We start from the raw sequence: 22,712 nt of genomic DNA on the forward strand, positions 1-22,712 counted from the left end.
CCGAGGAAGTAAAAAATAACTAATTTGAACAAGGATGTTACAAATTCTTAAGATTTCTTAAGATTTTCTAGTTCAAGAATTTTACATCATAGAAAACATCTAAACTGAATTCTAATTATATATTTCTTATATTGTTTTCGTAAAAGTTCATTAATAGATAATCAGGTAATTGTTGATACAACAAATATTTTATAAATAAATAACTTCTGTAATATCTCATATATGTCTTTAACTAATTTAACGCGGCAAGAAATCAGAGGAAGATTTTAAAATCTATATATGAATACATATTAAAAATTATAATTAGCGATAAATAAGAGATTATGTTAAGGAAACGACAAAATAACTGTGTTTTGTATGTTTCACAAAAAAAAGAAGGAAAATTGTTTATAATTATATACCAAATAGAAAACAAGAAATACAACTGACAGAGGAAGGATAAAGGAACGCAGATTAAATAAGGCATATGTATTCGATTTTATGAATGAAACGTTCAATTTCTGTAATTAATATATGTGGCGATATAACTATATTTTTTCAGCCTTTAAAATTATCTAACATGACCTTTTTTATCGTTAACGAGCAAGAATTCTTCAACTAATCGTTCACGTGTCACAATGTACATCTATTATCTCGTAGTTGGATTAAAGATTGCATATTAATGCAAACTTCATTTAAATGACATTATTGTGACACAGCTATAATGGCTAAATGCATTACTTTAAAAATCAATTTCCTTTGTGACGATTTCACAATGCAGTTTGACGTTAAACTTTTATCGTTGAGTCCATAATTTACTATTGAGACGTCAATATCACGTTCTCACACGCTTAACATGAAATACGAATGAAGATGTAAGAAAAGGATCATATCTTTTTTTTAGCAATATTTAATATTTCAAAATACGCGGTATATTACTTGTAAACATAAAATAAACTGCAATGAGATTGACAGAATTGTTAGTGCTTGAAAACTTTAACGATAAACAATTCTAAATGACAGTCAGATTTTATAACTGTGTTACTTTTATTAGTATTATAAAGTGATTATTTATTGTTAAAACAATTGTTAGTTACAAGCGAGGGATGTGGGTTTCAATTACCGTGCAGTTCACTTCCCTAGTAGACCATATTGATGAAAATTGAACAATTATTTTATGAGAGTAATATAAACATTAACTGTCGAAGGTCGGAACTATTCGTTTCACGTGTCGCTTGTCACACGAAACTTAGGTCTTGTTTACAATTGAAAAATTTCTTTTTCCTCTCAATCATTTTCTTTTTTCAATAAAAAATTAATATTTCTATATTGTATTACCAATTAAATTTCATTTTAGGATTACTATATCTTCTGATAATAATTTTCGAACAAAGATCAGAAATACCAACCTTACGTTTAAGAAATTCTCACATCTAATCTAAACTCAAACTCTATCTTAAATCAACCCATCTGAAATCTAACCTCAATTCAAACCCAACTAAATTCATTTATGTATAAACTCAACGTTGTAATTTACTGCTTTGTGAATGTTATCCTCCTAAAAGGAATGTACCTGTCGAATTGGAAGCTTCTTAAACTCAAAACTGGTATTTTCGGACTCTATCAACGAGTATCATTAAAAAATATAGAGATCGGCCTATGTAACCGGTCTAAAAAATTGTTGGTATTCTAAAATTTAATTATATTACGCATTCATGTGTATTCCTTAAACGAAGATGTACATTTATGAAATGCACAGTTATTTACTGAACTTATGTCGTCAAGATTCCACATTCAAATAAGAAAACTAACATTTTAGAAACTGTCTCAGCAGAGCTATTTAATATTTGACGAAAATCTAATAATTAACTTTCTGTTATGACATGTTGTAACTGATTCCACTATATCAAACGTTTCAACATTCTACTTAAATTCATCCTCCTTCCTGAAAATATGAAAGTTCATTATCAAAACAGAATCACATTTTTTCTAGTTATAAATATCTGCGGTAATTTAGAAATCTTCGCATGGATATACACGATGAGGATGTATACGATCGACGAAACTTTAAAGAAGCAGAGAGAAACTTGGCTGACCGTGCGAGAAGACCAACTTGGAAAGTCATAGACTGACCCAGTTTTCAATTTAATCGAACGGATTTAGAACGAATCGAAATTGAAAACTTGAATCTGTGCGCGTTGTCAAAGGACGAGGATGAGCCGGATGAAGAGGAATGCATACTCACACGAGGTCTCTGGGCGCAGTTTTCAGAGCGACGTAAAACCATCGAAACCGTCCTCCAGCGACTAAATACGCGACGAGAACGACAACCAGTAGCTGCACGAGGAAAATGGGGCCTGTGTATATGGCGAGCAGTGCCAAACAGGCGGCCAAACCCGATATCAGAAACATGATGAGTGCCAGGCGGCGAAGCAAGCGACCGACTGCCTTCCACCGGCTGGCTGCGCTCCTTTCCGTTCCTCTTTCCGTGCGCGTCCTCGTCTTTGGCGTTGTTGTCGTGGTTGCCTCCGTCCCCGCTCCTGCAAGCAAACACGCACATATGTATGCGTACAATGCTTGTCCGACTACAGTCGCGACTCCTATTCTATCGTCTGCTACATTCGGCGTACCTATTGGTTCATTGTTCGCCGTTCCGACTTCCACTTCCACCGCGATACTCGACACATTTGACCTGCTGCTGCTGTTGTTCCTTAGTTTATCCTCGAGCTCGACCCTGCTCTCGGCCGACGTCGACGTCCGCGACGAAGACGCCGGCCGCGAACAGATCGACGGCGAGAAGCCTGAGACGTTAGAATGAACTTCACCTTTTTCTACGTCCTGCAACAAATGCGGTAAACATAATACACTCGCAATCTATACACACGATATTTGTTTATACAATGTTTATATATACAAGATGCTTCAGAAATAGGTAGCCAAATTTTGGTATCGTATTCTACTTTTTCCAAAAGTCAAAAGAAATCGTTTAATATAAGTATGGGTCATGGAATTCTTTTTTCTCGAGAAATAAATAACTGTTTACTATTTTTATCAATCTGTCTGATGGCTTGATAATACTAAAAATACTGAACTGTTGCATGTGACGAAATTTAGAATACGTTGATGCGAAGCGTCTACTGTTGCAGAAGGAAATCATTTCCAGTAATTTCTTTAAGTAAGTTTTATATTTTTATTAATGAAATATTCTGTCATAAACAAAAAATATTTATATTTCGGAAAGGAAAAGTTTTCGAACCTATGTTTACATGACATTTTTTCATCCTTAGAAAGGATAAAATAAGAAGATCAAAGTTTGGCTATCTATTTCTAAAATACTTCGCAAATACTACCGAACTAAACCCACCCATTTGCTACGATAGTTGCAGGCAGTTGTCAATGTTAACAATGACGTAATTGAAACTTTTTAGTTTTAGTATAGAATTGTTAATACAGTGAAAGTTGTTGTTTGGACTTTCTACGAATTGAGTTTTGTAAATGAGCCGTCAAAATTTACTACGAGGACGTTTATGTCGCTTAGCATGTTACACGTTTGCTTCAACGGTGGCATATTTTTATACAGTTGTGTTATTACAGTAAAAGTGTGAAGTTTATTAAAGTTCCAGGAAAAATGTGATAAAGTTATAGATTCTTCCTTTTTTTCTAATACTAACAATTTCAACTTTTGAATTTATTGATGAAATAGTTTGCATGACATAAAAATGTGGTTGTAAACATGTTGATGTTTTTTTGAACAATAACGATATAATTTTAAATAAGTTTTGTTTACGGCGTAAATTTCACATCAAGAATGTTATAACTCGGAGTGGCAATAATTCTAAAAGTAGATGTGTATTATTAAACTAAGCGAGAGTATTTTCTTTTTGTATAAAATTGCCGAGATTTCAAATCGATGAATTCATCTATATATTTCTGATAATTGCTTAAATGATGTTATAAATGATTGTTTACAACTCGATATTTCGAGAATTTTATTTGTCATTCGTTTACGTTAAATGACATTTCTTTATAGTTGTCATAAAACGAGAAACTACTGAATTTAAAATACATGTATAGAGAATTTAAAGATGTAAAAATATATAGAATACGTCTCACATAGTTTGCATATAAAGTATCCAAAGCAAAATACTTGTGATGAGTATTTAGTAAACAAAATAAATTTCTACTTAGATTCTATTTACCCAATTGAATTCATAAAGGTATTAACTTACTTAAATATCAGCAGTCCAGTTATTGTAATATTATATATTATATTATATAAACAAGTAAAAAAAGTAATCATTCTAATTCATTACGAATTAATGTATACATCTCGTACTTACTACATACATATACATACTACGTACTTAATACTTAATGTAAATATTATTGTCGAAATTTTAATTAAGGAATCGAATATAATGTCTCATAATCGTTTTATAATTTTATTCTACTGTGAGAATTTCCATTTTTCATAGATGTGGTTAAATGTACAAATGTGTGCGTTGATGTTGGTTGTTCTTACATAGTATCGTATAACCTAGAGTATCGAGTGTATTGCGAACGGTACACTGCAGACTGCCCTGAATAATCCTGGATGAAGTAGTTTCCTAATATATTATGTAAAACAGACAGAAAGTTTTTGTGCATTGAGATAAACGATCATGAGTTCGAACATCTATTACGATATAATCCACATCAATGAGACACTCGCATAAAAACAAAATCGGCTCTTTTTAAAGCCAATATCACGTGCACAAAGTCCAATCGTGTAGCTGCCTCGCGATTGTGTATTTAGTTTACTATTAACCGATGGATATGACTTTAGATAAATAAATAAACAAGTAAATGAATAAATAAGATTAGTAAATAAACTTCTATCCTTAAAATATATGAAAATAATTTGCAACTATGTCAGGCTTATGTCAGGTATTATGATATATTCGTTTATGCTAACTACTTTTTTCTGCTTAAATCATGATATTTTAAACTTATACTTTGAACCTAATAAATATCAAGGGCATTCTTCATGCAAGAAGTGAATTGCAATATTAAAATTTAATTATCTTTTTCTATTAAAGTAAGAAGTAAAGAAGTGAATATAGAAACAATGATTCAAGAATATTTTATGTAGTCATACACAATGCATATTCTAATCTGATTTTAATATGAGTCTAATTTATTCTGTCCCTGACAACTGTACGTTCTTTCTTTAGATGAAACTAAACTGAGCAACATATGTATAATCTGAACTCTCTTGCATAATGATTTTTCAACAAATAATATTAGTAAATTGTCAAATTACAAGTTATAAGCTCCATTTTTATAATTTTATAATTTTAAGTCAAATAGAACAATTGAATGACTTGTAATTTGTAAAATTTACTTCTAGAATTTCACGTGCTTTATTATCAAGCTTATTCTTGTCATATAAGAAGATTTGTTAATATTAATAACCTGTATCTTATGATTTGTAAAATTGTGCATTTGTTCAATTAATTCAATTATGTAAAATACTACAAAACTACAAAATAGTATAGTATAGTACAAGTTTGCATACAATTCAGAGAAACTAAAATATAAACGGAAAAGATAATACAACTTCTAAGGATTATTTAATTTGTCTAAAACGTGAAAGAGCTTTTGAGATATTTTATATGATACTGAAGGATAAACTCATTTTAATCATATCTAGAGACTACATATCCGGAGTAACATTGTAATATGAGAAGTGAAAAACAAGCATAAAGGAATAAGTATTAAGTATATGTGTACGTACTTATATACTTGTTTGTATTCGCACTATACAAATGAACGTAAAGAAAATAAACGTGTACTGTAACAGCAATTTAATCAAGACACTAAGCATATGCAAGTACATATATATATATATATATATATATATATATCAATCGGGAAACTGACGAAGTTTTTAAAGTATGCAATCATATATTAATTTCATATAATAAACTTCAGAACCCTTAATATAATTTTTAAAATATCTATACAATTGTATAATATAATATTGCGCATTTTAAGATGTCAATTATAATAAGTACGTTATATACATACTACTACTATATTTCATTAAATTTTATTTAATATGGTTATTACATAATTATTATCAACTAAAAATATTTTCATTACTTTTTAAATATTTGTTGTTTATAATCCAGCAATGCCAGTTATTATTATAAGATATTATTACTACTATAAGATATTGAAAAAAACAATTTTCTTTAAATTTTACAAAATTTGTATTAAATAAAATAAACTCGGTTACGGATTATTTGTCAATAACTTAATTTCATAACAAAATTTCAGTTCAATGGATACAGAACAAAAGTAAATGCTAATTTATTATTTTAATATTTAAAGTCGAAGGTCTAGAACAAATACGTTCTTTTTTTAATATTGCTTTACATGTCTGCTAACGTTTCTATACTTTCTACTTTCTCCTACAATTTCTCTCGCACTAAGTGAAGTATCATCCGAGGTACAGAGCAACCGTACTACATATAATCTTCCAGATTTTCTATTACAATAATAGCGTATGATAGTTGCTTCATATTTTCTACTTTTTCTATGGTATATACAGTGAGTAAGTCTATGAGCATTTGAAAACTTTTGAAAAAGGTATAAGAAACCTTAAATATTATATTTTAAATAGCATATCACTCTTAAATATCATACCATAAGATGTAAGGAACTTTGAGAAAGGTATAAAACTTTTTTGGATCTTGTTACATAATTTTTTAATAAATTTTTATAAAAAATATCCCGAGTATTTAAAATAAGGCTACAAATTCATTTGCGCGTATGAACAACTTTTTTGTTCGATATCATAACATATTTTTTCAGCAATATAAATGGATATATACGTTGTAGATAATAATCACTGTATATAGGAATCGTGCTAGATGTTCCGCATAACTTTTTAGTCATTTGCGAAACAAAAAAAATTTTCAGCTATAACTATTTACATTACGTGTCCAATATATGACGATAATGAACGAAATAGTACATTACGTAATTCAGAGCTTATAGTGAAATTAAAATTCAATTTTTAAAACAAGGTTAAGACTGTGCACGTGCTAGTGACAAAACTGTCACTTTAACGGCTAACATCCGAGAACAACCGATTTCTATTTCTTTAGCTGAGTTTCCTCATTGATCAGTCTTACGTATAACTGAACTTCCAATATTTGTTAATCTCTTACACAATCTTTGAAAAATTCGGTTCGAAGCATGTGTGCGATTTGGAAACCCGTTCAATGTACAACGTTCGTGCCCTTACCGAATTTTGTTGCGTTTTGCCACAGATGAAGATCGTATCCACCTACTTTTCAAAAGAAGAATTCATTGTAACAGTCGCGATGATATTTGATTCAGCAATCGAATAATACTGATTGTCAATATTCTACACAGCATCATAAGTTGTCACAACGTTTACATTCACATAGTAAGTCATGTATTATAATTATTAGAACGTAAAGATTGCAGAAAGTCTATCTGTTTATATAAAAGGAAGGATTAATGAAATATAACAAGCCATAAGATATGGATCTACAATCCTGAGGTAGAAATAAAAATCTTCACGATCTTCCATGACTTTGAATGATATTTATCATAGTTTGTCTCGAAGCTAGCTATCATTTAGTGATAAAAATATTTATTACAGCATCTGGGTTGAAAAAATACAAATAATTTTGAAATTTCCTCAACGCGACTACTTATACAAAAAATACTTGCATCATATTATGCCTCACTTCGTATCGAGCAAATATTGTTACATGAAAAATATTGTTATCAATAACAGAAATATTCAGGATGGACAAAGTTATTAAGCCACCCTGTATACGCCGTTGAAAAAGAAGAAATTGAACTTTCAATTGATGCAGGCGAGAGCATAAAGATACATATAACTACTAAAACTATAGTATATTAGGTGGTAATCACAAAATCCACCAAACAATCACTGAGTTGCCAACCTAATAGATACAGTCTGATATATAGGTTAATATCAACACTGTTTATTTTTTAGACAAATTTCTTTCAAATTTGAAATTTAACATTTTATGCCATTATTTATATATTGTACCACTGATGCTGTAGTATGTTTTTGTATATTTCTTCTACTATTAGGACTAGATTTATAGGTGTATACCTGATATTCACACGAGTATTCATTAGGTTAGTTGTAAATAAAGATATATAATTTGGCACAAGATTTTAGACAAAATGTTTATAAATGTGATACAAGAAATTAGTATTAAACTTATGTATATGTACTTTCAAATATAATGATATTTATCATTATTGCAAATCTGTAAATCATGTTCATTTACAGTTTACATTTTACGTTAGGTTCTTCTTTTAATTAATCTATTGTACATATACTTATATGTTATATATAATTACGTATGATATAGATATAACGAGTCATGATTAATGACTTTTGAAAACCAATACATTACTATTGTTTCTCTTATTCTTTTAACAAGTCCAAATTATTTTCTCCAAGTTATTGTTATTATAACATTCTTCTTGATAAACGATTAGAACTTTATATAAGAACTTAAAAAATTTGCATCAAAACATTACAACTGTTAGAATCTCTTAAACGAACCAATCCTTCGAAAAATTATAGAACTCAATTTATGATTTCAACTGAGCACTAATAACCTATTACGTATCTATAATGGTTGAAGTCACTCTAAACTCTAAACAATCAATTCAAGAAAAAAAGAAAGGAATAATCTGAGATTTTCTTTTATGAATCAGAAGTTTAGACATTGTTCCTTCTTAAAATTATAGATTTTATATATGTGACAATCCTTTTATCTTTAATACGAGGATCGCCCAGAAAGTATTATCCGTTTACCTATAGAAGCCATATAAAACGATGGAATATACATATAGACGCTCACTTAGTTTAAATATTAGTTTAAATATTAGTTTAAATATTTAATATCGTATCGCACGTTTGAAATAACGATGCGAATTGAAGATCCCGCCGATGACACTTTTACGTTCTTCGACCGCTAAAAAAATTCTTCCAAAAGTAATTCACCACAGAATTACAGCAGTTAATTCGCGTTAGCATGAATTCAGTAGGGACAGAGAAACTGTAAGTGATCGTAAGCATTCAAGCCTTTCCTCTCTCACTACAGAGGAGTTCAGGAACGTGTTTGTGATTTCATTGCAAATGATATTCATCACAAACGATTTTTTGCAAAACTTAAAGATTTGTTTCATTGATAATTGTTTATAAGAAACATGATTTAAAGAAGTGCGTAAGACGATGTTTATGTGAACTGGCGGCGTAAACGTATGACGAAGATATACAAAAACTCGTATAACGTTTCAAGAAGTATTCAAATGAATCTAGTGATTGATTTAAAAAATAACTTAGTAAATAACTAGTATAACTAACCTCTTATGTAATAAAATTGAAATTTCTTTTAAATGGCGTAAAGGTATTTCTAAACTTCTTAGAAACGTTATGCTCTGCTTTTATATCGTTGTAATCGTTTTTGTATTTCTCAATATGCTTGTTACATTTAAATTTTATTTTGTTTCAAGAATAATTTTAAGAAAATATAAAACACCGTAGTAAACAGTAAAATTATCCTTAAAATAAATAATCTATAATAATTTTTGTGTTATTATCTAGAAAATAATATTTGCCTTTTAGCATTAGAAAAATCTTTACTCACCCCAAAAAGATATTTATGCCTTTGATTAACAGCTTGGTAGGAAACTAGAACACATTTTTGTAAAACTCTTTTTAGCCGCGTAGTTGACGATATATACTAAACATATATCAAATACACTTTCTCAATCTTCGAAACTGTATGCCGTATACAAAATTCACTTATTATAATATTTATTTAAAAGTGAAAACTTAAAAAATAAAGAAGACTCTGGCACTTCACAACCACCCTCGATAGCGAAACTTAATCAATAACTCTACATTACTGCTACCATGTGGCAAAGTATAGAAGCTTCATAGTACTGCACGAAAAACATATATATTTTTAAACGGGAAATTGGTCCCTAAAAAGGAATTCTTAAAAATGTTTTATATGTAAAAATCTTTAAATAATATATATGATGTAAGCAACATACCTTCATCTTTTACTTTATTCATAAAATGAAATTCAACTAAAATCATTTACTTAAATTTCGATTTTCTTCATTTATTTTATTTAGATTTTTTCACAGGTAGTTCAATTCCTTATTTTTTAAATTTTTCTTTATATTTATGCTTTTCGTGCATTAAATTTTTATCGATATTGTATTTGTATCGATAATGTACTTCGAAAGTGTCTTACGGATATAAAATTCTAAACAACCTGATAATTAATTGTATTTTATCAGAAATATGTTGATCATTAATTTCCAATATAAACAAGAAAGCAATATTTATGCTACTAATCAAAGCACAATATAGTTCACCACGTATATAAACTTTTATAAATTAATGAAATTTATATAAAATAGTAAAAAGTATAAGATAAAAAAAATAACTTCTGTCTGATAAGTGTTTCGATGTTTAACAAACAAAAAGCTTACATAAACAATTATGTAAAGAGTATAATACTTAACAAAATTAATCAAATATAAAAATCAATTTATTTATATTATAAGATCATTTATTATTGAAATTATATATTTTTTCAAAAATCTTTTTCATTAATACATTATCAATCTCTACTAGATCGATATTGGATACAGACGATAACAGATATCAATGTTAACGAGTATCGATAAGTTATCGATGACTTTCAAATTATCCATAAAACAAATAAAAATATCAGTTTTATAAGTATGTTTTAATACTACATTTAATATTTTCTATTGACTGCAATACATTTAAAATGAACTATTTTAAACTTATAGAGATTTTTGTCTTTTTGCATTTGTAAATGACATTGACGATAACGTGTATTCGCGCTCATTTAAGATGTATACCTCGGATACTTTTCACTTCTTTCAAATATAAAATTATCCTATTAATGATATTATTATTAAAAACATTTTTATACTCATCATCCAGTAATATACATAAAATACAATGCTTCGTGTTAATTTACAAATTAAAAATGGAGAATGTGTTACGACCTGGCGTAATTATTCTAATTTAGACAATCTGTGTACTTCCAACATCATGGCATAAGTAATTCACGCGGTACAAAATAGAAAAATGGATAAAAGTTGATTTTAATTTTTTAAAATTGTCTCAAAACAACTATAATATATATACATATATATAGATAGTAATGAAATATATTAATAAAATATAATAGTGAAATATATAGGTAAAATATACATTTAGGATTTTCCCGCTTAAGAGTGCATGCATCAAAATACCAATGAAATTGCGGTCACCAAGAAGTTTCATAAGAACAAGGAACTACAGCAAAACCAGTTAATATGCCCCAGTTGCCACAAAGAAATGCATACCGTTATGTGCGAAGATTATACTGGTGTTAGCATTAAATGTTTGTGAAATATTTATGAAAAATGTCTATCGAAAAATATTATAGCTGCAAAGAACGTTTTGCAGCGATAGCAATACAAGTATAAAACCTCGTTCTAAGCTTCACGAATTCTATTTTCATAGAAAGAGAATGTCAAGTACCATTTCTAGGCTTATCTTATATTTTCTATTCTTAGTGTAACAAATATTTATCTAAAGATAATTATTTAGAAATTATTAATAAAAATGATTTATAATATATAAATTGTACGAGATAGAAATTTATCAAATAGATGTATGTATGTGTTTTGCAGACAATTATTAAATCGTCACAATACAAAAATAGAAAGCTCACAGTTGCAATCTCTTTTTATATATTTCATATTTTTATAAGAAATGATATTACGTATTTTACAAAACCTTAAATATCTCCTTGCTGATCTTGTTTCGAATAAGTGCATGGCTCGTAATTATTAACTAATAGCTAAGAGAAAATATTCAATGACCATCGGTATTAGCTCAATGTTGAAGTCTATCATACACGCACTGTTGCACACTTTCTATTACATCCGACGTAACCATGCAGGAGTAACTCATTCTAATACAATCGTTTCTTACTTTACGCGAGACTTTCATATTCCTTGAATTTCAGTCTTACAGCCCTTTTGGTTGCTCGCACTTCAAAATATTGATTTTCTTTATTTAAGGATGTCTTATATATTTTCTAATTCATTTAAATTAAAAAATACCATGTATACTTTGGAATTATTTTTTCAGGTAGAACAACGTACCGTCAGTCATCCACTTATGCTTATAGTTAGGAATTAGCCAAATTCAAACTCGATTTTGTCAAAAATGAAATCTTAATTTTCGCCTTATTTCGAAACGTAGACTCTTGCTCATCCCACTTCTACCATTATTTCATTTATATTATTTCAATTATATATTTCAATTTTTTATAACACAGGATATTTAAGCTTTTATTTTAAATCGCTTTTTATATGTACGGAGCGATTATTAGATTAATTTTATTAGTTTATTGTGAAGATATTAGGATCCATCGTTATCCATAATAGAAATCCATCGTTGATGACTCTTCTTCAGTAATGTTTAATCCTTTTACATTTGAGATATTTCCTACAGAAAGGCATTGAGCGCGTTTATCGATTCTACTTAGCATGGTACAAGTTTCACAAAAAGTAATCAACTGTAAATTAATAAACATAATACTATACAATACTGCTATAATTGGGACAATTAAGAAATAACTTTTTACTAGGAAATCATATAATGTACCATGAAACTATGTAACCATGTTTGAAATTAATTTAATAATACTGAAGTGCATGCATACAAAGAAAGGATAATAATAATATATGTATATTTAAAAATAGAAATGTTTATGGTACATGTATCTCGTAAAAGATGCAGATTTACTTTCCAGCATATGAGAGAAAATAAGACCGAATTGTTTTGACCCACTAAGGACCAATATTGCATTCACGGAACATCTCATTTACAATCTATTTTTAGATAATTTACATTATCGACTTTGTGATTTAACGTTGTGATTATGAAAAGAAAACTAAAGAATTTGTTTAACATTTTTTTTTAATCAATATTCCTTCTTTTACCGCTCTTCTACAATTTCAGAAAATTTTCAAACATTAAAATATTTATAACATCATCATACCAGTTTTTTTTCGAATTATAAAATCCTTCTTTTTATAATTTTGATTTGCTTACCGGACTTCTCTATATTTTCTCTGTATGTATTATTCTGATAATTCTTCTTACCTTGATAAAACGATAAATTATTTTATTTGTACCTCTCGATAATGTTGCGTTTAAGGATGAATTAATCCTTGACGAGATAAATGTGCATGCCACCTGATTCTTTTTACGAGATATTAGAATAAAGTTCATTCACTGTCAATTATGCATTGCTAAAATTTAACGAATAAATATATGACATCTTAATAAATTAAAGAATTTTAAATTTCAAATTTTCGTTGTATTTTTTAATATGCGTTTAAAAAACTGATTTAAAAAGGTAAAAATAAATAGCTTAAAAGAATTTAGCCATTTAATGGCATTCTAGTCTGAAATAAAAAATTGACGTGTCATAAAAACGACTTTCTCTATATTTCTTATAAAACAAAACGTCTGGGAATATTATCGTCATCGAATAAAACAAAAATCGGCGTTTGTGAGAATATTTAGTGGAGGAAAGCAATCTGGCTACCATTCTCCTACCGCAGAAATTTGTTATTCAAGAAAGCATGATTTACAATGAAACAACGGAAATGACACGTTAATATACTTTGCTCAATCCATTTCATTAAATTTCTGATTTTCATCAAGGCAATACATTTTTATGAGAATCGTCAATTTAAAATTATTATCTACAAAAGAGAATATCATTAATACGTGTAATAGTAGAGGATGAAGTCAATTATTGCGTTGTTCGTGACAACGTATGAAAGTGATATATAATCTTATAAATCCTGTTAATTACTGTGTATCTACCATGCGTAAGAAGTATATTCAATAAACGTTTACGCATAATTATTCGATACTACATTAATTCCTCTTTATATTTATCTAACATCTGTAGCATAATAATCATTTTACGTTGAATCTGGTTAGGGTATGTATATCTAAAATTAGCTGCTATTTTTATAAAACTAATGTACGTATAATGTACACTTGTACATTGATGTTACATAACATCTACTTTGAAGTATTACTAAATAGGAGAAAAGTTTATTAAGCGAAAACATTTATAACAAATTTATTGCCACATCAAATATAAATGCCAAATATCAATGAGTGATCTTAAATATCACATTATGTCTAAATCCTCTTCTTACAACTTTCGTACATAGTCAGCCTTTTAACTCCGGATCATACATTAAAATTACTCGAATATTTCATTATCGTTAGACCAAACGAACGACACTCTACGTTCGCGTTATAAAACAATACAGTACTTACACGATCTTTATCGCAAATTACATCGATCCCATTCCCAGCACTGGTTGCCGGTATTTTCGAAATAGTAGCTGACATGTTCGAACTTATTTGCCCTTGTTGATAATCGTAACATCGACCACTGACTTGAACGTACACATGCGACGATGATATTCCTGCAACTGTGACCCCAAAACTGAATCAACCTGATGACTTCGTTCGGAATTCTCAATGTCACAGAAAATTTCACTTCTACCCCGCGGGCATGCACGACTAACTTGCAAAAAATACACGGCCGGTCGGCAGACGAGTACGTTAATCGTTTGTGTACACCGGGTGTATTACGGAATGTATTCAGATAGAAAGGAGTTACTTTTCTCCAGTATCGCGTAACAAGAAAGTCGCGATGCTGATTTTCCAGAACGAAGATTCGTACGTTCGCGGGCAAACCGAACGATCGTAACCGAACCGTTCAACACCGTATAAAAACCCGAACGACGAAAACCCGAACGACGAAAACCCGAAATGAAACCCGTAGGAAAACCCGATGAATATTACTCGATCGAATAAATAGTACTTGAAGAGAGGAATTCACGTGCATACACTGGATTACAAAATGATGTTAGTTTGACGGCGTACTAAAGCGGAATACCTACCGGCACAGCGGTGAGTTTGCTAGACCGATCATACAAGCTGATCTCCCTCCATCGTTTCACAACTGGTCGTACGGAGATACCGGTACAGAGAGCCACATTTTACTCGTCTCAAATTTTATTTACACCCTTTAAGGATGCGATGGTTAGAAATTCACCGCGGCATATTCTTTATTAAATTAAGAAATTAGTAAAAGTCAGAGAAGCGGAATTACAGTGAATCGTGATAGTATTTGAACACTTACCGTGGAAAATTGTCGTGTATATACTGCTTGTATTATATAAGACGTTTTGAAATTGTATTGGGGTTGCAATAAGACAGGATTGTCGTAATTAAATTGGTTATAATTGAAAGCAATCTAAAACTACATCGCTTAATTTAATGCCATAAGCATATGTATATTTGGACGTAAAGAAACTGTTTGAATTTTTATCGTCTATTTGATACGTCTGAAGCTTAGATTGAAATATATAAAGGTTCTATCACTGTCACATATAAATCACTCATATTTTTTTTATCCTACGTGTTTCACGTACTTGTCTGCGTCGATCTAAAACATCTGTGTTGAGTTTAAATTCCGAGAATCGGCAAATCACTTTGTAATATCAAGTTTTTGGTCTTCTAAATACCGTTTTACGATACGGGCAATGTGCTTTGGGTTATTATCTGCCACATTATGATTTGTATTTATTAGATAAAACACTTCTACCGAAATAAACATTAAATTTCTAAAGAATTGTTACTACTACATCGGTTAAAAGTAAAAAATATAAAAAATGACCTGGATATCTACCTGGACTCACTTAAGACGGTGTGTATATACATGTACATATTATGTTTGAAATCTTAGATCTGTCCTGCTTTCTCTTACAATTATTTCCGGTACATTAATGTGTTCCTGCCTAATTGTAAGTGTTAATAAGATGTTATTCATTCATGAAACAAAGTGAATATCTTACAACCATTCTAAATTTTTGTTTACTCTCAAACTACGTAGATACACGCAACACTTCAATAATGTATTTATAACAACTTCAAAATAATATAACTTAATTTAACTTTCAATTACGTATATCTCCACTATGAATTACAAGAAATAGACATCTTTTATTTTAGTACTATATATTTCTAGTTAATATATAAAATTTTTAAGTGAGTATAATACTTTAATATTTTCGAAGTACATACTATATGTATATATTGTAATAAAAATATATGTATTTTACATTTGTTGTCATTTATTTAATCTAAATAATCTAAATAACTTATAATACAAATATATTATATATAATTGTTACAACAGTTCAACTAATTAAAACATTAATGTTTCGAAAACAATAGTAATTATTACAGTAATTCAAATATTCCCGCTTGCGGTATTGATCAAGAGGGAAGTACAACATAAATATATATATATATGTATAAATACGTATATATACATTGCAATACAACGAAAGTGTTGCTTTTACAATATGCATTATATTTAACTACAAAGATTTGAGGAATTTCAGCAAAGCTGTTTGATTTGAAAAAATTTTTAAAAAAGCTCAATATAAAAAGTGTTATAAAAATTAATTACTAGACAAGAGTATAAACTTTTAACTTTTAACTTTTGTAGATAACCTGTTGTTACCCACAGTAAATATAAACGTAATCAAAACATAAGAATTTTATTGTAAATGAGTGATTCTGCATAAATTGCACTATTGTACGAAACGTTAATAAGAGCACATTGAAGAAAGGAAAGAATCTTGTCTTCGTATAAAATTTATTTTGATTTTAAAAGTTAACTAAAAAGTGAAAAGCAATAATCAATTGAAAATGTTTAAATTTTTGGTACATCTAAATGTCTATTTTGCAAATAGTGGTATTATTAAATAAAAATATGTACACTAATATCTTTTTTAGATAACATTTAGCATTGGGATTTATGCTGGTATATATATAAGTCAAAACTATGAGGTATGTTTTCAAATTGTCATTTCTTAATATGCTTTAACTTAATATAATTCAATATATCTTTTTCCATCGTATAGTAAAACTCATATTTAATAAATATAAATGTTAATTTATTACAGATACCTCGTATAGATGAGCCTACTAAGATAATAGAACGAATAAAGGAAATTACAGATGAATATAAAAAAAAATAATTAATAATGATTTATCTAATAATACTATTATTACGTTTGTGGAATATGTTTTAATCCATTTTATTGTACATATACGTTTATATATATAAACATGTAATACAATTTGATTTGGTTTGATTTTAATAAAACATTTTATGTAATGAGTGAATTTATAATTTACACATAAAGAAAATGTATCTAAATTTACAGTAATTATTTACTTTAAATGTACATATTACATCTTTAAATAATTATCTTACGTCATACATATATAAATCCACCACTAGAATATTCTAACCGTGCTTGTGGTTCTACAAACGCTAACCAATCGGATGCATGTGTTGGAAGTAATCCCATCGATTGACATTTGTATAATGCTAACGCAATATTTACCAATTGTCCCAGAAAGTACACAAACTTCTGTCCAAAAGCATGAGTTCCTTCTATTACTTTAAATGCTAAAAACAATTATTTTTATGATCAGTATAACTGCTTATAACAATTTATTTTAATATACTTGATTACATTTATTTTAATTAAATTATGGTTGCTCTATATGAAGCATTTAAATGTATAGAATATTTCAGTTCTATATAGATATTTTTGTTTAGGCACTTCGGATTAATGTTTGTTAAAACCTTTAATAGGTTCAGCCTGTTTTATATATATTTGAATGTATATGATACTAATTTTTTATTTATTATAAAATATATGTATGTAAACATAACTTGATATACTTACTTTGTTGAAGAGTAAATAATGCTTTCACTGGTCTAATTATTAACATACCAACCATCATAATAGGAAATATTGATATGGAATTGCCCGCCATGTACATTATAAATAAATTCATTGGAACTTGTTTAAGAGGACCTAGGGCTAAATCCCATGATTTCTTAATTATCAAATGATTGGAATCAGATTCTCTAATTGAATCGACAGCATGAAATAAAGCAACAGCAGGTGTATAACCTGGTGGTGAAGCAATATCCACATTTTTTTCTTGTTTATTCCTACAAAAAACGCATATTCAAGTACATTATTCTGTTCAAAAATTAATTCTCTGACAAATACAAAACTTATATTTACATTAATATAAAATAGCCAATAAATATATAAAATAAAAATCATCATTGTCATAGTTTAACATTCATTTTGATTAATATCTATAATAAATATTCTAATGCTTAAATTGTTTAATAAGACGATATTAGTACAATGAGAGTGTACTAAATAAAGTACAGTATTCTAACCTCTACATTTTTAAATCATTTAATTATCTAAAACTATTGGAAAAACCACAATTTTCATCAACATATTTATTTTTTACAGTTTAATTTACGAGATTATATAGATTATATAGATGTATATAAGTTAAAAAATGATTTCAGTAAGTTATCATATCAAAACAAACTACATTGTACATTGAAAATATAACTTGAATGATAAAGTTACCAACTTGTGAGCGAAATCCAAAGCCCATTTAGATCGTTTTATATTTTGCTTAGCTGCCGTCATTATTATTACATATGTCTACACTTATTATATTATGTATTATTATAATTTGTCTGCTAGTTGCTACAATAATATAAACGTACAGTAGATTTACACTATACAATGACAGTATACGACATCAATCAAATGCTAAGTTCGTCAAAAATCAATTCTAATCGATTGTGGAATTTCAATATGTGTAAAATTTAATAATTAAAATTCAGCATTATAAGAAAGAGACACGTATTACTGAAATGTAATAAATAAAACGATATTAGAATTATGGCATTAAAATTTGACATAGTTATCACAATAAAATAATTTGAAAAAAGATTAAGATCGTAATCATATTTACTTTAACATCTCACGAAAAGTTATTAACATTAAGTAATTGTTATGTAATAAATAAAAATTATGTTTAAATGACATTAAATAATAATTTTAATTATTTCTGTCTTAAATACTAGACATGAACAGAGCATTTTATATACAGAAATAATATTGATAGAGATATGAAATTAAATTTTAATTATGTACATATTTCGAATATTTCTTTTTATTTCTAAAGGAGTAAATTAAAAATAAAATATAAGAAAAATGATAATATATAGTACAACTTTTATATTTTATTTCTTTTGATAAATTTGCTTCTACATAGATATTGATTAAGAAAATTCGATAGTTCAATTGCAATTGATAATATTGTACTTCATGTTTCTTTTACTTACTTAATATTTTATTTTAAGATGGAAAAATGTAAATGTACTATAAATTCAAGAAATCAGCTTTTGGGTTTAGTCCATGAAGATGAAAAAAATGCTTACAGGAAAAACTTCGTAAGATTGTGTTTTATTAGTAAATTATAACTAGTTTTTAGGTAAATAGTTTATTCGATATAGGTTTAGAAGCATGAATGTAAAATGTACAGATTCGAGATTAAAAAATGTTTTCACAGTCAATTATTTTTTACGTAGTAAAATTATAAAACATTAATGCGTTATTTTAAAAATAAAATAACAGAATATTGTTTTACTAAATGTTTATGTATATATGTATCTTATGATTTATTATTTATAGAAAACCTCAACATCTAGCATTAAAGAATGTTTTACAGAATATTCTTTAGAAGATAAAGTTGAAGCTTTGAGAAATATGTTTGTTCATAATGAAAGAAATACACAAAAGTTACCACCGATCATAAGCAATATACATAATCCTAAACAAATAATTGATGTAAGACTGAAATCTACTATAACAAAACCTTTTTTATCATAATTTATATTTATTATATATTATATATTAATTTATTATATATAATTATATAATTTCCAGAATTATATGTTTTTAATATTTGTAACTTCTTCTTATAAATAAAGTTTGATTAATTAATAATAGTAAAAAGCATTGTTGTATAGTAAATATAAAAGTAATGTTTAACGTATCTTACAAATTATTCAAGGTAAAAGAATGTTTACAACCAGATGAAGAGACATCATTTCAAACAATTATTTCTGAATTAAGAAATACTGTTATGAATAGTTATTGGAATAAAGAAGTTGGTAAAACACGTTACCAAATTTCAAATCTACCAGTGGGTATGAAACCACTGGAAGTAACTTTTGGAAAAAAGCTTAAGTCTGGTATAAAATATCACCAATTAGTATATTTATAATAAAAAAATATAAATGCAATATAATACATATGATTTTGATTATTTGCCAAATTTTATAATTGAATAAAGTTTATGAAATATTTTCATAAAATATTTTCTACTAATTAGGAGAAACTATGGCTGAACTTGTTAAACAAGAAATAATAGAAAGTGATATCCCAGAACAGAATATTCTTGAAATGTATAAAAAAAGTCATAACAGTTATTTACCTGCAGAACAAGTTAAAAGACAGTATGAAATAATGAAATCTATCAAATGGCAATTATTAACTTATATACTACACAACTTTAAATTAAATTTTCAGATATAAGAAACCATTTGATCAAAATTCATGTTTTGGAAAATTATGGAATGCTAATACCAAAGGTGAACGACTAAAAAGACTCTTAACATGGATTATTGCAGATCCTGATCATTCACATTCTCGTATTGGTAAAGTAAAGTAAGAGTAATAGCTTCACTATAACTAGTTACAATGGTAGTAATAAATATCATTGTAACTAGATATAGTGAAGATATTAATTACGTTATTACTGGAAAATCATATTATAATTATGATAAGAAAAAGTAGAAGAAACGAAATTTTTATTTAAAACAAAAGTAATATCAATTATGACTAACATCTTTATGTTAAATGAAAGAAACATCACATTAATTTTAGAGAAAAGTAGATAATAGTTCTTTATTTTTAATGTTCCAATTATATGAATGTTTTAGAGATATCATGAATATAATAGATGATAAAGTACATGAAAAAAAAGGAATACCTGAAATGTTAAACATTTTAAGTGATTGTCCTATAAATAATGAAGTGGTAGTGCAACAGGGCTATTTACAATATATAAATAGTTTACGTCTGAAATTGAAGAAACATGTTCCAGAAATTCCATTTTTAGATATTTATGAAGATTTATTATCCCTTGATAAAGTATTACATTAATCTTATTTCATTTTGCTATCTGTATAAAACTTGAAGACAAGTTTTATGTTAATTTAAGTGATTTTATATATGTTCATAGGATTATACAGACATTTTATCAGAAGATAAAGTCTTTTCTATCTTAGCTAAATATAAAATATATATAAATAAGACATTTCTAACACCTATATTAGATCTTCTTCAAATACGTAAGGAAGAGAATGTAAAGTATGAAGAGTTATTAAATCTTTTAAACTGGAAATATGACTTTCCTACATTACCAAAGATAGAAAGTAATGTATTTTTTAGAATTTTTAATTCTTCCGTTTATTTGTTTCATAAATTTTAATTTTTACATGGTATATACATAAATAATATGTTAAAATACATATATTAGAATACTTTTTTAATAACATATCATTTTTCTAACTTATAATATTTGACATTAGTGTCTAATATTGCATCATTTCTTCAGAGATTCCTTCAGAATGTCAACATTACAGTACTACGTACAATACTACAATAGGAAATATAGAAAGCATAGATATTACAAGTTAGTATGTCCTTTATATATTTTAGATAAAATAAAAGATATATAAAAATGGACAAAATTTCATTTTTGAAAAAAAATAAAAATAACATTCTTCAGAAAGATGTATTTTTATTTTTATCTTCTTCAATAAATTTTTATATTAATTCTTCAAGTTAAAAAAGATGTATTTCAAATGTAGATAAAATAATATTAAAAATATTATAAACATTAAATTACATCAACAACATCTTATTATTTTTACAGATATTCCAACAGCAGGAATTTCTTATGTAGATTTGGATAGATGTACTGCTTACAGTCTTATACTTCCAAATATTTTTACAAAACATGGTCTTACCCCAACAGATCTCTCTAGAGTATGTTTGAAAATAATTTATATAGTATTTGAAAAAATTTTAATTTTATAATATAAATATACATATTTGTTAATTATATTTCAAATAATAGCTTCGAAATAGGGAAGAAATAAAAAATATTTTTGAAGCTATTGGAATTCAATTCCCCAATAACACCTTTGATTTGCTTTGGAAAAAAGGACAAGAAAAAAGTTATACAGATAATGTATCCATAGAAATTTTTGGAAGCTTGCTTGATCAATATGATGATTTAATTCATGATAAAAATAATTAAAATCCATAATTTAATACTGAAATTTAATAAAATATATACGTATGTAACTATATTATACGAAATTACAAAGTATTTTTTATAGCATGTCTACAAAAACATATATTTAGCTAAATTACGTTTAAATATTTTTTTAATATCAGTTACATGAATAATTATTTTGTATTTATATTACAAATTACATATTATTATACAATTACCTTAAATACTGGTATTCAATTCAGCA

General features: G+C 27.4%; 3 protein-coding genes and 1 long non-coding RNA gene across 5 annotated transcripts in view; 2 read left to right on the top strand and 2 right to left on the bottom strand.

The window, feature by feature from the left end:
* LOC132905630 (long-chain fatty acid transport protein 4) overlaps positions 1-15,080 on the bottom strand; it is a 29,921-nt gene extending 14,841 nt beyond the window's left edge. The window contains exons 1-3 of the mRNA XM_060957125.1: positions 14,459-15,080; positions 2,610-2,817; positions 2,225-2,519 (exon numbers count right to left, since the gene is read on the bottom strand). Coding sequence (XP_060813108.1) covers positions 2,225-2,519; positions 2,610-2,817; positions 14,459-14,533 — 578 coding nt within the window. The 5' untranslated portion in view covers positions 14,534-15,080. The remainder of the gene's footprint in view (positions 1-2,224; positions 2,520-2,609; positions 2,818-14,458) is intronic.
* A 1,834-nt stretch (positions 15,081-16,914) lies between these two features.
* On the top strand, positions 16,915-17,381 carry LOC132905644 (uncharacterized). Its single transcript, XR_009657834.1, has 2 exons — positions 16,915-17,050; positions 17,167-17,381. It is a non-coding gene; the product is annotated as an uncharacterized LOC132905644 (long non-coding RNA).
* Positions 17,286-18,877, bottom strand: LOC132905640 (ER membrane protein complex subunit 4). Its single transcript, XM_060957149.1, has 3 exons — positions 18,680-18,877; positions 17,962-18,233; positions 17,286-17,678 (listed from the first exon to the last, which is right to left on the bottom strand). Exons 1-3 carry the CDS (start codon positions 18,736-18,738, stop codon positions 17,482-17,484), a joined length of 528 nt encoding a protein of 175 aa, XP_060813132.1. The 5' UTR covers positions 18,739-18,877; the 3' UTR covers positions 17,286-17,481.
* A 473-nt stretch (positions 18,878-19,350) lies between these two features.
* LOC132905633 (EF-hand domain-containing family member B-like) lies at positions 19,351-22,571 on the top strand. Of its 2 annotated transcripts, none has more exons than XM_060957133.1 (10): positions 19,351-19,591; positions 19,792-19,947; positions 20,174-20,354; positions 20,495-20,618; positions 20,692-20,829; positions 21,105-21,315; positions 21,407-21,599; positions 21,782-21,859; positions 22,103-22,215; positions 22,307-22,571. In XM_060957133.1, exons 2-10 carry the CDS (start codon positions 19,867-19,869, stop codon positions 22,487-22,489), a joined length of 1,302 nt encoding a protein of 433 aa, XP_060813116.1. In that variant the 5' UTR covers positions 19,351-19,591; positions 19,792-19,866; the 3' UTR covers positions 22,490-22,571. The 2 variants fall into 2 exon arrangements, with proteins under 2 accessions (XP_060813116.1, XP_060813115.1); XM_060957132.1 differs by lacking the exon at positions 19,351-19,591 and adding an exon at positions 19,598-19,684.
* The last annotated feature ends 141 nt before the right edge of the window (positions 22,572-22,712 follow it).

Source organism: Bombus pascuorum, chromosome 3, assembly GCF_905332965.1.
Source record: "Bombus pascuorum chromosome 3, iyBomPasc1.1, whole genome shotgun sequence".
Taxonomy (NCBI): Eukaryota; Metazoa; Arthropoda; class Insecta; order Hymenoptera; family Apidae; genus Bombus; species Bombus pascuorum.